This window comes from Trichoderma harzianum (genome assembly GCF_003025095.1).
Source record: "Trichoderma harzianum CBS 226.95 unplaced genomic scaffold M431scaffold_2, whole genome shotgun sequence".
In the NCBI taxonomy this organism is placed as follows: domain Eukaryota; kingdom Fungi; phylum Ascomycota; class Sordariomycetes; order Hypocreales; family Hypocreaceae; genus Trichoderma; species Trichoderma harzianum.
Window position 1 is genome coordinate 3,883,308 of NW_020209250.1, and position 15,464 is coordinate 3,898,771.

A 15,464-nucleotide genomic window follows, 5' to 3' on the forward strand; every position below is an offset into this window, starting at 1 on the left:
TTCATTGGTTGTCGGGGTTGAAAGGCTTGAAAGGGGGCTGATAGGTGAGGTGAGGCAATGGGTGGTGAGTATCAAGATAGAGTCGAGTAGAAATCGCAATCAAATAACACCACGTAGCGCATACCAAGCTGCACAGGGGAAACCGCGGGTACAGCACTGCTAGCAATGGGTTCCTGTACTGTAACTGTAGGGTGCTAATCGTTAGCACCTTCGGCCCCTGGAAATTTAGCCGCCCCAGTGCTAACCTTGATCACCGACACTCATGGACTCTCCCGCATTGCGTCTCCAGCTGCACCTACATATCGTTCTATGTTTGAGAAAATGGGCCGATCAGACATTCAACAAAATCATCTATGCAACATCTCTTCATATTAAAATTACTTAAAATTTAGAATCTTATTTCTAGCGTTCTACTCATTATAAAGGTTAGATTTAAGCAGACAGTTTTGTTACGTTAAATCAGACTATATAAGTAGCTATATATAACAAGTGTGGTTGGTTGTGGGATATTCCGTCTAGAAACCGAACGGATTTTCAGGAGCTATGAGAAAAGAGAAGAATCTTGTTAGTCACAGCAGCAATGGAGCACAGGAAGAAAGAAACTTACTCGCTTGGGACAGGTTGGCCCGTCGGCCGGTTGGCTGGGGCGTCAACTTCTTCGTTTCCGGCGTGACGCCGAATCGGACTGGCGGAGGAGGTCCAGTCTTTTGGGGTACAAGAGGCTGCATGGGTGCCTTCAACTCATTATTGGCTCCTTGTTGAAGTGGCTGCAGAGACTGGAATCCAGTCTGCTGGGGCTGCAGAGGCGGCGGTAGATAGTTGTTGATGCTGCCGGTGCCAAAGGGAGACTGGCCCAGAGACGGCTGGAAGCCGGTTGGTTGGGGCTGAAGTCCTCCATATTGGCTAATGCGGCTGGGATCGATATAGCCAGGTGCACCAGTCAGCATAGGCTGCAAGTACGGCCCGGGAGCACCTTGAGGGAACTGTGGGAGGCCTTGCTGTTGGGGTCCAATGTATCCCGTCAGCATCGGCTGAATTGGCTGAATATTTTGCTGCAACTGGGCTGCATATTGCTGTTGCAGCCGGGCCTGTGTAATGTCGTTGAGGCTCTGGCCCGGTGGTGCAACCTGGCCTTGGACGAGACCGGTGACCTGAGGGACGAGCGCGGGCGCTTGAAACATGCCCTGCTGAAGAGTCGACTGCGGAGCAGAAAGAGGTCGCTGTGGTGGTGGCGGTACAACGAGCGAGCCTTGGACTGGCGGCGAGATAGACGGCGCCAGAGGCCGCTGTCTTCCTAGAGATTTCGGAGAGATATGAACTCCAGTAAGCGAGGGCTGGGCTGAAACCTGGTTGGGCTGCGGCATTGTTGAAAAGAAGGATGGGCTTGCTCCGAGGAGTGGCTGCTGGGACGCGGGTGCAGACAGCTGCGGTTCGCTCGGCAGCGGAGCCAGAGGCTGAGGCTTTGGTTCGATCTTGCTAGGCTCCAATGGTGTTGATAGCAAGGAAAGCTCTTGTAGAGATCCGGTAAGGGCAACAGGCGCGGGAGCGGGAGCTGGGGCGGGAGCAGGCTCTACATTCTTTGGGGCCTCCGCTGCTGGCGCTGCCGGCTGCGGTTGTGTTTGCTGTTCTTGTTTTGTGGGCTTCACATCCCAGGCATCGTCGTCGAATCCTCCCGCAGGACGCTTGGGCTCCCTCACCGGACTTGCAGGAGACGCCGGTTTCGCCGCCGCCGTCTCGCCAGAGCTAGGTGCCTCCTTGGTTGAGAAAACGGCGGCATCGACCACATCGCCGGTTTGGACTGCAGGGGCTGGCCGGCCCTTCCTTGTGTTATTCCGCAGAGCACCGCCAGGACCTGAAAAGAGACCGCCATCGGCATCGCCATTGGCTTTGGTGCGTCCAAACTTGGCATCCAGAGTACGCATTACCTTGATGATATCTCCTTCTCTCAAGCCCAGGTTCCGTAGGACGCCGGCATCAACGTCTGGTAGGACGCTCTCATCCATAGAATCCCTTGTAAATGCCTGAGCATAACGTTCGCAAAGGCCAACAGCGACATCGCAAGAAAGGAAAAATTGAAACCAGTCGTATTCTGGGCCCTTGTCCACGGACGCTCCAACGGGAGCGGGCTTTGGCTGTTCCGGGACTTTTGACGCTCGTTTGACATCGGCAAGGGGTCTCTCATCGTCCAGAGATATTCCGGTGAGATTCTCAACATATACAAGGTCCTCGTGCGACATCTTGGCTATTGGTACAGCAATCTTTACGCCATTCATCTTGTGGAGGTGTAGCTTGCCATCTTTGAGCCCAAGGAATTGAGCCTCGACACTGAATGACTTTGATCGATCTGTCCATACTCGGACTTTGGATGCATCAGGTTCTATCATATGAGTGTCAGTTTTCCGCCAATGCCTTTGGTTATGCAATTCTCATTTGGGAGGAAACAGAAAACTCACTGGATTTGCTTGAAGCATGACTGCCACTATCGTTTCGTCCATTCTCGCGTCGAGGCCGCTGTTGTCCCAAAGTGTTACCATCATTCGGAGCTATGAGACTGCTACCTCTTCGAGGTAAAGGCATTCCTTGGCCTACCTGTTGCTGCTGAGGCTCCCTGCTAGCAGCCTTTATCGCCTCTTTCGTAAGTCGTATCTCATCCAGGCGATTTTGCTCAACGGCCGATCTAGCGGAATTGCCTCCAGACGGCCCTGTTGCTGACTGCACGAGTGGTGGCGTGATTGTGCCTGAGAATTCGATATAACTGCTCGGGACAACACCTTCTTTGCCATTCTTTAGGCGGCGAACTTGCCACCAATCCTCGCTCCTTGAATCATCGATAATGGCCACCTCATCGCCTGCAGCAACGGTCACCTCATCTTCACCTTGTGCCATGAAGTCATAGAGAATGGTTCCCTTTCTTTGACGCTTTTGGGAGCCTGCCGCAATCACCTCTCGTAGTCCCTCTGCCCGAGAAGCACCTGCAAGCTCACCGAGAGAAGATACAATTTCTTCTGCAGTGTCCTTAGCTCCGGCATGAAAATCAATGCTCTTACTTGGTTTGACAAGCTCCATGAAGACGTGCTTGCCTTCACGAGAGTAATGGGTCATCTTATCGGCAGTCCATTCTTGAGGGGGGTCGTTCTCAGCTCGTTCGGGCGCGATAAGGATCGTACCAGTCAAGAGGTTTATGCCCAGAGTTGTCGGCATTTTCTTCTTCTTGCCCATGACCGATACCATCTCGTTGATGTTATACAGGTGGAAGTTGCCAGGAATCAAATGCCCTTTGGGTTGAGATTCGGGGGTTCGCTCTGGCTTGGCTGGCTGCTCCGACGACACTGAATATGCTTGAGACTGTGGGCGTGGCCGCGAGGGCAAAGCGGGTGACCTAATAGACTCCTCATCGGACAACTCCGGCTCTTTGAACCTGAGTGTCATGGGCTCCCTTGTGGATTGTCGGTTTTGGTTTTGGATCAGGCTGGCAAGGGCGACTGCTGGATCGGCAGCCGCAGGAGCTGCAATCGCAGGAGATGCAGCCGGTGCTTCATCAGACGGGGGAGTGTTGTCATCGGTCGCGATGCTCTGGGATGGTGGCCGCCTTGGCAATGCTGGGGCCGCCGGCACCGATGGCGCACTTGCAGGAGTAGCAGCCTGAAGCTCGATATAGTTTGCGGGAACAAAGCCATACTCGCCGTCCACTCCGGCAAGAATCCAATCCTCGTCAGTGGTGTCGAAGACCTCTAGCACGGCATCTTCGGAGAAGGACAGCTCCTCGTCGGTTTGGCGAGTATATTCGTAGATGGCACGGGCATGGCCCACCGTCTCGGCCTAAATTGCGGACGCGATGGTTAGCTTGGCTTGCGCATCCCAGTGTGAAGTCGCCTATTCGCGAATGTACGGGGAGCCGCAGCTCGGCCAGCTCTTGAACAAGCTGACGTTGGTCGAGTCGAGGATCGAGATGGGGCCGGGACACGGGGACTCGGGGGCACGGGGGAGCGATAATAGGTATACCTTTTCAACGTAGTTATTCGGAATCAAGCCAGAAGGCTCATCCTCGTCATCGGTGCCGGCCTTCTTCTTGGCCTTCCACCAGCCGTCATCGTCGTTCTTCTCGAGGATGTACAGCAGGTCGCCCTGCTTGATGGCTAACTCGGCATCCTCGTTAGGAGTGTAGTCATAGATGGCGCGGTAGATTCCCAGGAAGCCCATTTCGCCTTGGTTGCCCCGATGGACGCAGCTCGACGCTCGAAATGCGGATTGTGCCGACGCGGTGGAATGCAATGCACCTCGTTGCGTGGCCTGGCAGTGAAGAGGGCTGTCTTGTCTGTATTGAGTGACGAAAAGCAAGCCAGTCCCTAGCAGTGCTAGCGAGTGTACTCCATACCTACTAAGGTAGCACTCCGTGGTTGCGACAGCGAGAGGGATGAAGAGTACGGAGTACGGAGCGACCCCCTGTCGACGACCTTGTTACCCAGATGCTATTGGAGGATCCACCGCACGCAGCACTGCCCACCAGTCTCCTATAGTAATTATTACCTCAGCCTTGTTTGGTTTAATTTGTAGCAGCCCCCCAATTCTCAATAGGTAAGTTGGAATTTTAAGGTAAATTAGCTATGCATAGGTATATATAGTAATTATTTATAGAGAGCATATTTTGTATATGTTTATCTTGGATTTATATTCTTGGTGTATGCCTTGTTGCATTTATGATATAGGTAGGCATTGTTATATATGATGCTTGGATATAACATCAATCACCTTGACACAACGCTGCCGATTCCATGCGATACAGCAGGATAGGATACTTCAACTGACGAATCTGTAATTAGCGCATTAAAACCTCCATTCCATATACCCCTCATCAGCTCGCCTAGCAGCACGGAAAACGGACAGAAGCCGTCGTCATAGCTTTTCAGGCACAAGGAGAGCACAGATGCAGCTGGAAGCAAACGTACCATGTGCTAGCACAGATTAGTACAGGTACCACACCTTAGCACTAACAGGTACAGGTACTCCAGGTACTGCTTGGGGGCGGGTACAGGCGCTGTGGAGATTAGCCTGAGTGTGGAATCAAGGGAGCGCCCGGCCATTCAGCACCCAAAAGCTTGCTCTCTATCTAACAACGCTCCGAGTTTGCTATGGATGCTGAATACTGTACTGGGAATCTTGCAGAGGACAAACGGCACTGCCATCATCATCTACATTCTAGGCAGACTTGATAAGCTGTCACCTAGTTGGAAGAATAATTGTGTTGCCTAAATTAGTAGTGTACTGAGTTGGCGATAGTTCTTATATACTGTACTCGTGGCTTGCGGAACAAAGAGGTAAGCTTGTCAACGTAGGCTCTTCTTTCAACACCACCCACGCCATCTACAGGCACCATCAATCGCTCTCCTCTCCCCTCATCCCTGCTACCCCCTCACAAGGATCTCACACACCCATTCGCTGGAATACCGCCCGATAGTGGAAGAGAAGAGGGAAAAACCAAATCACCACAGCCAACTCTAGGGTAAGATATTCATTCTATTTCCTGTCTATAGTAAAACTATAACGTGATCATGATCAAAGCAAGCGACATGTACAATCCATTCCAGATGCGCCCCGGACTCCTCTATACCCGACATGATTCATCAACCAATTCATCCCAAAGCAACGACAAACTCCCTTTAGAAAACCATCTACCCAAGTACAATCTGTTCCAAAAGAGCCACACATCCCCCCCCATACACCTTTCGACTACACCTCCTGGGCCTGGGCCATCAAAGCATCCCCAAAGAAACTGGACTCACGTCCCTCCAGTTGCTCGTAATTGGACTCACCCCCATCCAGTTGCACGACCTCCCAACCCCCACTGAGATACGGTGCAGATGCATCACCATCCCAGCTGGATATGCCTGTCTCCGCGCGTGATCTTTCGATGGGAGCCGGCTGCGACCGTTGTTGAATCGCAACTGAGCAGCTGGCTGAGTTGTGCATGCCGGACTGATCCAGGAGAAGTGCTGGATCGATGAAACCCTCATTATAGTTCACATCAGGGTTCTCTGTGTCTTCATATAGAGCATGAACAACAACCGGGGGTGAGATCCTGCTCTGTGAATAGACGTCGCCATATGTTGCTATGTAGTGTCTCTGATATTGATCAGGGTCAGGATAAACGATATACGAGTACCCCGCCTCATACCCCTCTGCATATAAAGTGGAATGAGGTTGAACAGCGACAGAGGTCAAGTAAGGCTGATGATGAACGGCTTCGGCTGGGAGATGCTGTTGCTCTTGCTCGTGGATGGCCCGCTGGAGCACCTCTTCGCTGAAGTGGTGAAGTTTCTTGGTCTTGGATGCGGGTTTCCTGCTGCGCGTCACCCGACCTGTTTTGGTAGAAGCACGGCCTTTGACGGGTTTGTCGTGGTTTTTACCGCCTTTAGAGGGTGCGTATTTATAGTCGGGGAAAGCTTTGAGGTTGTTGGCTGAATCTCTTTTGGCCAGTACCCTGAAATGTTCTTGAAATTCCACCGACTCACGATGCCAAGATACTCCACAAAGTGTGGAAGCCTCCTGCTCATTCTTCTTTTGACGGGCAAGAGCCTCCCGGTCATTTAGAAGGGCAAGAGCCTCCTGCTCATTCCCATGTAGAAGGAAAAGGGCAAGAGGGTGATATATTTTGCGGTAAAGAAAAAAACAATTCAAAGTGCGCTTGGGTCTTCCATCAGGATTCAATTCTTCCTTGAGTCGTACCTGGGTTGAGCGGGCGACGTGTCTTGCAGCCTCGTCAAGCAAAGCTTGGCCATAGCCTCCAGCTGCTGCAATCCGAGAAAGTGCTGACTTGAAATGGGACAAATGTTCGGGTAGCTTTGCTGGCTTTTTGTTTTTTTGCGTTTTTCGCTTTTTCCTTGGAGGCTCGCTAAATTCTTCCTCAAGGGCATCATCGTCTGGCCCCTCGGATGGCATAACACCATCATTCACGTGGGAATAGTCCAAGGGTGACACCTCCGACTTATACTGCGACGGGGCCTGTCATTCTTATTAGCTGCCACTCTTCTTTGAGCATAAAGGGGAAGGTTCAGCAGCTTGAAGCGCCGTAGATCATGTCTCTTACCACCAGATTGTGTTTTGTATCTGTTCTTGTGCCTTCTCGTGAGAGGGGGGGCTAGGAATTGTTAACATTGTGGAACAGGCAGAGTGATCTCAGATAGTGGTTCAGCGTACGGAAATAGGAAGCTGGCTTGGATAGCAGTGGCCAGGGTAGCCAGGGATTTGGACATATCCTGTCCTGTTTCCATCGCCATACCCCTTGATGTGGGCAGGAGGATGGATACGCTGATCATATTCTGGAATCAATTGACTCGGGAACTGCTGGGCTTCATGTTCGGCTTTGATGCGTTCAATCACGCCTACACCTCTAGCGGGCGAATATGAATGCAAAGTGTCGCGGGTGATGGTTGCGTTGGCAGTCATGTCGCCCGGCGTGTAAGATTCTGAAGAAGACAACTGCGTTGGGGGGTTTTTGAATTTGCAAGTAAAACACGTTGTAACATAAGACAATGTTCAATCATCCGGTGTAGTGAGAGTAGACGGGATGCATGAAATAAATCATAAATCGGACTGATAGGAAAGAAGAGTTGTTATCTTTGTCCCAAGACTAGGACCCTTTGACAGGCAGCACATTTCCACATCTAACTCTATGATTTACAACCTCGATCTTGACACATGACTTCCATATCAAGGCCACAAACAAACGAACATCAGAGCTTTCGCCGCATGCGGTACTGAAATCTTGGTCGAATTGGTTATCCCCTGCCTCATGGGCCACCCTGTGAACCGTCGCAGTAAACACGGGGTCTAAACTCAGTCGAAGATGCCCCAAAACACCATCTTGCCAACGCTATGACATGCAGCCAAGAGCCGAAAAGGGTAAATAGAGGGTGCCTTGGGCAAGTATCTGTTATGCATCGAGCCGTCTTTAGGCGGCGCAACTGTTGGAATGCGCGTCAATAATAGATGTTGACCGTGCACCCTTATGGCTGCTCGAACGCATCATCAACTTGACGGCATCGCCTTGAAGGAGACAACTCCATTGGATGATCATCTCCTCCGACGTGAGTCATGGCATACAAGAAACAAAGACCCTTGCTCTTCACCATTCAGAGGGCCAATTAGATCAGTGCGCCTCAGCCAGTATTGTGCATCATCGTGGGTGTTTCCGAGCAAGTTTACCTCCACATAGAAGCTAAGCGTGGAGATATTCCGGGGAAAGTGCCGGATATGATCAGATATTAGTTTGATATATCATATCAAGGTATTGATAATATTCTTTCCATGTAGTTGCGGTTCAAGCAGAAACACCGCGAGGAAATCATCCCATACAGCGCAATGAGCGCACGAACCAGAGCAGATCGGATAGACAGGGTGGAGATATGCGAGTTGCTCGTGACCGATCAAAGAAATCAAAGATGCGTCTTCAAAGTCCGAATTCAGCTTTTGTCTTTGTGCAGTGTTGTGTAACCTAACAAGAGTGGCTGAAACTCGAAGCGGCTTGTGTAAACCAAGGCAATTGCATCCTTTGAATGATCATGTCTCCGAAGGCGTTGCATGTGAAGACTAGCGTCTCTAAAAATATCTCCCTAAGCATTGAGTTATGTACTTGAAAAAGCGTATCGCATTTACAAGAGTTGACTTGGCAAGCCTGAAGATTGTGAGAATAATGACGGTGTAAACACCTCTGAAAAGAAGCATATCTGATGAGAGTCAAGTTCCGAGAATGATGAATGTCTCTCTTCAACCGAGATGATTCCCAAGGAATGGGCTCTCGGTTGGGTGCTGACACTAGTGAACAACATGAGCAGCTGATCTAGGGATGCTCGACTTGAGTAAGGGTGGCGTTGTCTTGTCAAGTCCTTTGTTGTTTGTAGAAGATGGGGACAGACGGATTGTCGATGGGCTAGGCAGCAGTTGCAAGCGTTACGCTGCCTCTCCAAAAGCAGTTCGATGCTAGATGGAACCAGTGCCGATAGGTCTATGCTCGGTATTAATAGCCGCAGGCTCAGTATGAATAGCATCGGCGTGCTCATTGTGAGTAGCAGCAGCAGGCTCAGTAGCAATAGGAGCAACAGTCTCAGTAGCAATAGGAGCAGCAGGCTTAGGAGTAATAGCAGCAACAGGTTCAGCGTGAATAGCAGCAGTAGGCTCAGCATCAACGACAATAGGCTTGATACTGACAGCATTAGTCCCAATGCTGATAATAGGAGGCTCGATTTTGACAGCAGCAGGCTCAAGGTTGACAGCAGGGGGTTCAGTAGTTTGCTCAACGCCAAGCTTGACTTCAATCTTGGGTGGCGAGAGGCTTTTCGGTGCCACGTCATGCGTGCCTTTTTGACGACAAGAAGCACAAATGAAATGAAAGTCTGGGTGATCTGCAGCTGCCTCGCTGATGCCTAGACACTTGCTATGCTGCCATACATTGCAGCGTTCACAGGCGACGCTGTGATTGCCATCGTCAACCTGCCCATACAAGCCGCATGAGCAATCAAACACCCACCCCTCTTCCTCCTCTTGCTTTTCTTTGGTACTCAGTGGGTTCGCACCAATTTCAAGCTGAGTCTGAGGTTGTTGAGACATTCCATCTGGTGCCGCAGCTTCGCTGCCCTCATCTACCGAAGCTGGTGTACCGCTCTCGCCGCGGACGAGGCGGCGCTCCTCTCTTTTCTTTAACCGTTGCTCTCTGGAAACGAGTCTCATTTCAAGCTCCCTTTGAACCTTTTCCCGTTTTTGCTCTTCACGCTGCTGAATTGCGGCTGCTTCTCTGAGCTGCTCCTGCTCAATCTTTGCATGTTCTTCTTGTTGTCGCTGCTCTGCCTTCATCGCAATTCGGCTTGACCGTTTAGCGTTGGCCAACTTGGCGAGCGTTTGCAGCTCTTTCTCGCGTTTCAACTTCCGGCGGTTTCGATCCTCTTCTTGTTTTTCTAGAATTGGCACCAGATGGTCCCGTAGTTGTCTTCGGAGTATTTTTTCGTTTTCGTCTCGTGACGAAGCCATGCTGTTAACGAGGGCCTGGACTTCTTCAAGAGTCACTGCAACACACTCCCAAACCATACCCCCTAGATGGCTATCTTCCAAGTCCGCCTCGGGCCCATTACTGACGAGAGTAGTATCATCGTCGATCGCTTCGGATATTCGTCGTCGTTTGCCTGAACGTCGAGGCTGGCGAGTAGGCTTGGAGCTGGCAGCTTTTTGGCTCGGAGGGGCTTCTGACAGCCGATATACTCGGTTGTCGTCAAGAACGTAGTAGGTACGGTCTTCGCTATCCCAGCCGTACGGTTCGATTCGCTACCAAGAGAATTAGACAATGTGAATATTGTAAAGGAAGCAATGCGTACCCAGGTCGTTTGCTCTGTATCTTTTTGTTCCTTCATTTTCTCCCGAAGGAGTTCCGGCCGAATCATGATCCATTGGGTGAATTGTTGCATCACTCTGATCTACAGATTTGGTCAATATCAATGCCTAGGGAAATAAGAGCCCAAGGTTGAGTTTACCTTGGTAAATATATCGAGGTCAGCAAAGGCCTTTGGCTCGTCTTCGTCGCCGAATGGATTGGAGTCAGGTGATTTCAAGATGTACTGTCGTCGAGCTTGGTCATCGAATGATGCATGCCTTCATCCGGGCATTAAACATTAGCCGCTGCAAGGCATTGAAGAAGACCAGAAACGGTAGATGAAGAGAAGAACACTTACGTGAGACCACGTTGTGAAGACACCATTTTGAGGAGGGCTAATGCAACATCGTTGAGAATCGTTGAGTTCGGCTTGAGACACTCTGCCTCAATGCACTATGGCAGCAGTTAGGATGCAGCCGCGAGCAAAGGGAAAAGAACCCAGCACTTACTTCAATGTCAACCGAATCGTCAATTGAAGCAGCGTCACCAAAGATATATATCCATTGGCATAAGTTGGCAAACTGCCACATGTTACGGATACGCTGAACCTGCTCCATGACGTAGCTCTTTCGGTAGCGGCTGTTGCCCTTTTTCTTTCCTCTTTCATTCAATGGCCCTTATTTATGAGTGCATATTGCAAGACGGCGGAACACTGATAACAAAAATGAATAGAAGATAGAGACGTTGGATACCCAAGCAAACAAAAAAGGCTTCTACACTTGCTGGTGTGGGCACCGAAATGTTAATCGCGTCTTGCACCTGGACGCGTCGTTACTAAGGCAGGTAGAAGAGATATTGCACGAGCTAGGATTTCATGTGGTACCACCTAACGCAGGATTAGATAATACACATCTTAATAAGGAAAATAGAAGCTACCCATTGGGAAAAAATATTAGGAGCTAATTTCGGTATTTAGTAATAAATAAAATACACGTTTTATAAACAATTTATTATTCTTAATATCACTTTTAAAAAAATAAAAAATAAGAAATTAGCATACTTCATTCAACTTCATTCTATCACATTACAAATAGACGAAGTGTCATAAGATTCACATTATGAGGACTTGGCTTCAATCTCGGTCAAGTGTTGATTCATGATTTCATTAAATGAATTCATTAGTAGTTTAACAGTTGTAAAACTCTTCAAATACTATATAGGTATCTATCTATCCATCCAAGTCTATCATGGTGAAATCCAAGTAGACAACAACGTTTCGTGGTGTCAGTGTAACTTGTCGTTATGAAACTTGAAAGCTTGATTTGTCAACTTCCTTTTTAGACGGGCTTTGTTTGTCTGCTGGGAATGAATCGTACAGCTGCCCTGCCTTTGTGCGTTGTTCAGCTGAATGTAGCGATACACTCTTCAACTGCTTGTAACTTATTGCTGATCGCACGTTTGGATTGGATGGTGGTGCTTGTATAGAACGACCAAAGTCACCGAGAGACCTGCCAAACTTGGGCTTTGGGGTTGATTGTGGTCCACGAGGTGTGTCTTGGGTTAGATCCGGCTTTGGTCTTGAGTTAGTTCCGCCGTTGCTCCAACGTTGAGGTGAGGTTTCTCCTCTCATAGCTTTAATATTCAAGTGTAGTGGCACCGGACCCCGGGGTGTAGTAGATGGCAAAGTTATACGTCCTGTATTGGAGGGAGGTTTGCTTGGAGATTTCAACATTCCCACCTCCTCCGTATCGCTAGAAGTGGCCGATTCTTCATCAAGTTCTCGCCACGAGGCTAATGGTTTTGCCGACATGGGGAAGGACATGTTCAACGGCATGCCGGTCCAGCGTGTTGGTGTTTCCATCGGCCTAGCCGCACTGTCCTGTTTATTCTGTCTTTCCATCAGCAGATGTCGGCGCGCAGAAAGTGCCCGCCAGCCGCTGCGACGGGCACTAGGGAGCTCAGATTTAGGAGTGAATCTTAATAAATCTTGCTCCGAGCGACCGACATCTGCACCGGCGCAAGACTGTCTCCAATGCTGAAATGCGCGATTTCGTTTTTCACTGTAACTTCTTTGCAGTGCTTTGGTAGCTGTATGAGCTTGCCCACTTCGCTGCAGTGTGGAAATAGACCACGCTTTGAGGTGCTGCCGTTGCCTGCGGGTGGCCCAGATGTCAACTGATTCCATATCCATCCGCTCTTGCTCTTTGGCAGCATCAGCCCAAGTTGTTAGCATGGCCTGCGCATAGTGTCGATTTGTAGCCAACTGAACTTCCAAATCTTCTCCAGCCTGGCTGCTCCATTTTGTTAGAGCGAGGTCAAGCTGACCGTAGTAGTATTTTGAATTATAAAGGATGACAACGTCATTGTCGGAAATGGCCTGAGCTGTCATGGCCCGCCAGTGATCGAAAGCCTCATAGAAGTTTCGCTTTTTCCTTGCGGAGGAGACCTCGGTATATCTCATCATCAAATAACGCCTAATCAACTCCTTCATCTGGGCTTTTCGCATTTCCACAGCAGAGTCCACGATGGGCAATACCTGTGTTGTGACAATGAACAGCCTAGCTCGACTACTTAGATGCGACCGCTGCGCTTCGAGGTTGCTGGACCGTCGTAGGATATGTAGGGCATTTGATATCTGGTATGACTTTAGGTGATTCGCAGTCATGTTTCGCCTCCACTCTTCTTGTATATAATGCCTTCGCCAGCTTTCAAGAGCTCGTGTCACAGATATGAAATCTGCGTTCCATCGATATGCTTGCACTCGTACCAATAGGTTCCAATTTTGGAAGGTTCGACTAATCGTTGCAATGGAGGTCCTGACGCAATATGCCGATGATCGCGATTTGACCTGTAGCTGATCTCTCCATTCGGTGAGGTACCCAAACAGCAGCTGGAGCGACCCTATCTGTCTAGCTGTGTGAAATTGACGACTATTCAGCACCGCGTGGTCTTGTAATTTTGAGAGTGTGGTAATAACGCCTTCACGCTTATTGAATCTGCGGATGGCTTGGCTCTTGATGACATTGCTGGAGGTACTTGATTTCCATGCCAAAATCGCATTTTGCTTTAACTTCTTGTTCATTTTCCGACGGCAGGCGAGTGATATCAGATGTGAGCACCATTGATCATAGACACGCGAAGCAATCCTGGCACGATGGCTTTGAGAGATGGCTGATGCCGCAAGACGGAGTTGCTCTTCTTGATATGACACAGCACGTTGTAGTTTCTGAACTGCTGTGAGAGCTTTCAGCTGGTCGACAACTGGGAATCGCAAACTTGGCGCACAGCTCCAGCCTTGGAAACAGCGAAAACGAATCATATGTCTTCTGGCTACGCCTTCCCGCTCAAGTCGCCCTGCGGTTCTGTCTGCCCAATGGTTGAACACTTTGCTTGCCAAGTAGATCTCGCGAGCTCGAGTCGCTCTTGTTAGCAGCTGTTCTTGTTGTTGTCTCGACAAGGTAGTCTCATTTAGCGAATGAAAGGCCGGTAGAGGGCCATCCTGTATTAAAGGTAATGCTAAGGGGGCATCTTTGGGTATATAGTCGGGAGATGCAGGCATATCTATGCCGTCAGTTTTGCCGTTATTTTGATTTCTTTCGACTGTCTTCGCGGAGGTACTTCGTTTGTTTGGTATTGCAGTCGTTTGAAATTTCTTTTCATTCTCTCCTCTATCACTAGATTGGTGATCTTGGTCTTGATCTTTGATAGATCCAGGAAGTTCATCTGACTCCGGGGCTAGATTATTCCGTTTCGAGTTTGCCAATAGGTGTACTTTTGCGTCGTCGTCAGGAGTGCCGGCGCCTACAGCACGGGAATCAAGAGGCAAGTGATCGAACAACGGACTCGGATAGTAATGATATGGGTCGGGGTGTCGTGTGGCGGTTGTCGAGATCCGGGCCGAAGGGTATACCTCTGCCTCCACATCGACATGGGGAAGATCATCTTTTTCAAGTTTATTTTTCTTCGGTTCCTGGGCTCGATTTTTTGAGGGGGCAGAGTCGTTGTCCAGGGAAGTCGCGCTGTAAGCCCGATGTCTCATGTGAGGAAAATCATCGTCTTCTTTGATGGGGAGGTCGTCGGGATACCAGTGACCAGTATCTATTGGATTTGGAGACAGAGGATGCTCGGGATAGCCGTGCGGAGAGGTAAGGGAGTCGTCACTGAATTCGAGTACGATGCCTATGCGGTTGAGGATTGATTGAAACTTGTCCAGCAGACTTCCACCACCCTCCTCGCCACTGATCCTGAATACAAAAGCCGAGAGATGGTGATCAGAGTCCGGATCGACGCCATGTTGAGGGAGAACTTCGTCATATGCGCTGAACAGCGCCGCGGCGGGTAGCGGTTTTGGGCCTGCAGCATGGTCGAGCTTCTCCTGGGCCGCTGCGATGACGGCGTGGAGTACAGCGATGTCTGAATTGTCAATTTACGAACGAGCATGAGAGAATATCGTATTGCCGTACCTTGATTCGAGTAATATGGCTCTTTGCCGGGAAGAACGCGACTGGGCGATACGCGAACACTATCCGGCTCAGAGCCATTATCATATGAAGATTGCACAGATGCCACTGCAAAGAGGTGAGTTTGAGCTTAGATTGGTCATCAAAAAGCGGCGACTTACTCGAGACTGAAGACTCTCTATGGCATTAATCCATAGCTAAAGCATCGCGACAAGGAGTTCACGTCATTGGGCAGAGCGACGGGTGCAAAAAGGCGTTGCAAATGCGATGGATAGAATGCCCTGCCAAAGGTAAGGCTATAGTGGTTTGGGTACCTGTCCCTGTCATCCAGCGCATGCGTCACAAACAACAACAACAACCTGTCACAAGTACCGGGTACCTAGTATCAGCTTGGTCTTTGCCCAAGCCTGGAGGTGAGATTGAAGCAGATTCAAAGGCCCAACGCCTTGAGACTTGTTATTTGCAGATGACTTTACGATAAAATCTGTAATGGTAACATTGAATGCTATATGATTGTTTCTCCCTCCTTTTGACTCTGCACTCGGCACATCCCGTCATTCAAATGTACATGTACCGTGAACATTGGATGGAGCCCAACGAGAAGTGTTGGCAGCCGCCTTAGCGGGGCGCAACGACTACCAAGTTCG

At 49.7% G+C, this 15,464-nt stretch overlaps 4 protein-coding genes across 4 annotated transcripts; all 4 read right to left on the minus strand.

The window, feature by feature from the left end:
* Positions 1-325: 325 nt before the first annotated feature.
* M431DRAFT_135686 (hypothetical protein) lies at positions 326-4,412 on the minus strand. The gene is made up of 4 exons (XM_024912537.1): positions 4,003-4,412; positions 2,454-3,819; positions 608-2,377; positions 326-541 (listed from the first exon to the last, which is right to left on the minus strand). The coding sequence occupies exons 1-4, from the start codon at positions 4,198-4,200 to the stop codon at positions 516-518; spliced, it is 3,360 nt and encodes a 1,119-aa protein (XP_024779530.1). The 5' UTR covers positions 4,201-4,412; the 3' UTR covers positions 326-515.
* Positions 4,413-6,387: 1,975 nt separating this feature from the next.
* Positions 6,388-6,711, minus strand: M431DRAFT_47775 (hypothetical protein; the record flags this gene model as incomplete). Its single annotated transcript, XM_024915603.1, has 1 exon — positions 6,388-6,711. A coding segment is annotated over one exon (324 nt), but the record flags the coding sequence as incomplete, so codon positions are not given.
* Positions 6,712-8,976: 2,265 nt separating this feature from the next.
* On the minus strand, positions 8,977-10,974 carry M431DRAFT_74417 (hypothetical protein; the record flags this gene model as incomplete). The annotated part of the gene is made up of 5 exons (XM_024922221.1): positions 8,977-10,311; positions 10,362-10,460; positions 10,518-10,635; positions 10,716-10,810; positions 10,867-10,974. The coding sequence occupies 5 exons, from the start codon at positions 10,972-10,974 to the stop codon at positions 8,977-8,979; spliced, it is 1,755 nt and encodes a 584-aa protein (XP_024779532.1).
* A 520-nt stretch (positions 10,975-11,494) lies between these two features.
* M431DRAFT_135691 (hypothetical protein) lies at positions 11,495-15,260 on the minus strand. The gene is made up of 3 exons (XM_024912538.1): positions 14,979-15,260; positions 14,821-14,925; positions 11,495-14,770 (listed from the first exon to the last, which is right to left on the minus strand). Coding segments are annotated over exons 1-3 (3,219 nt in total). The 5' UTR covers positions 14,980-15,260; the 3' UTR covers positions 11,495-11,657.
* Positions 15,261-15,464: the final 204 nt, after the last annotated feature.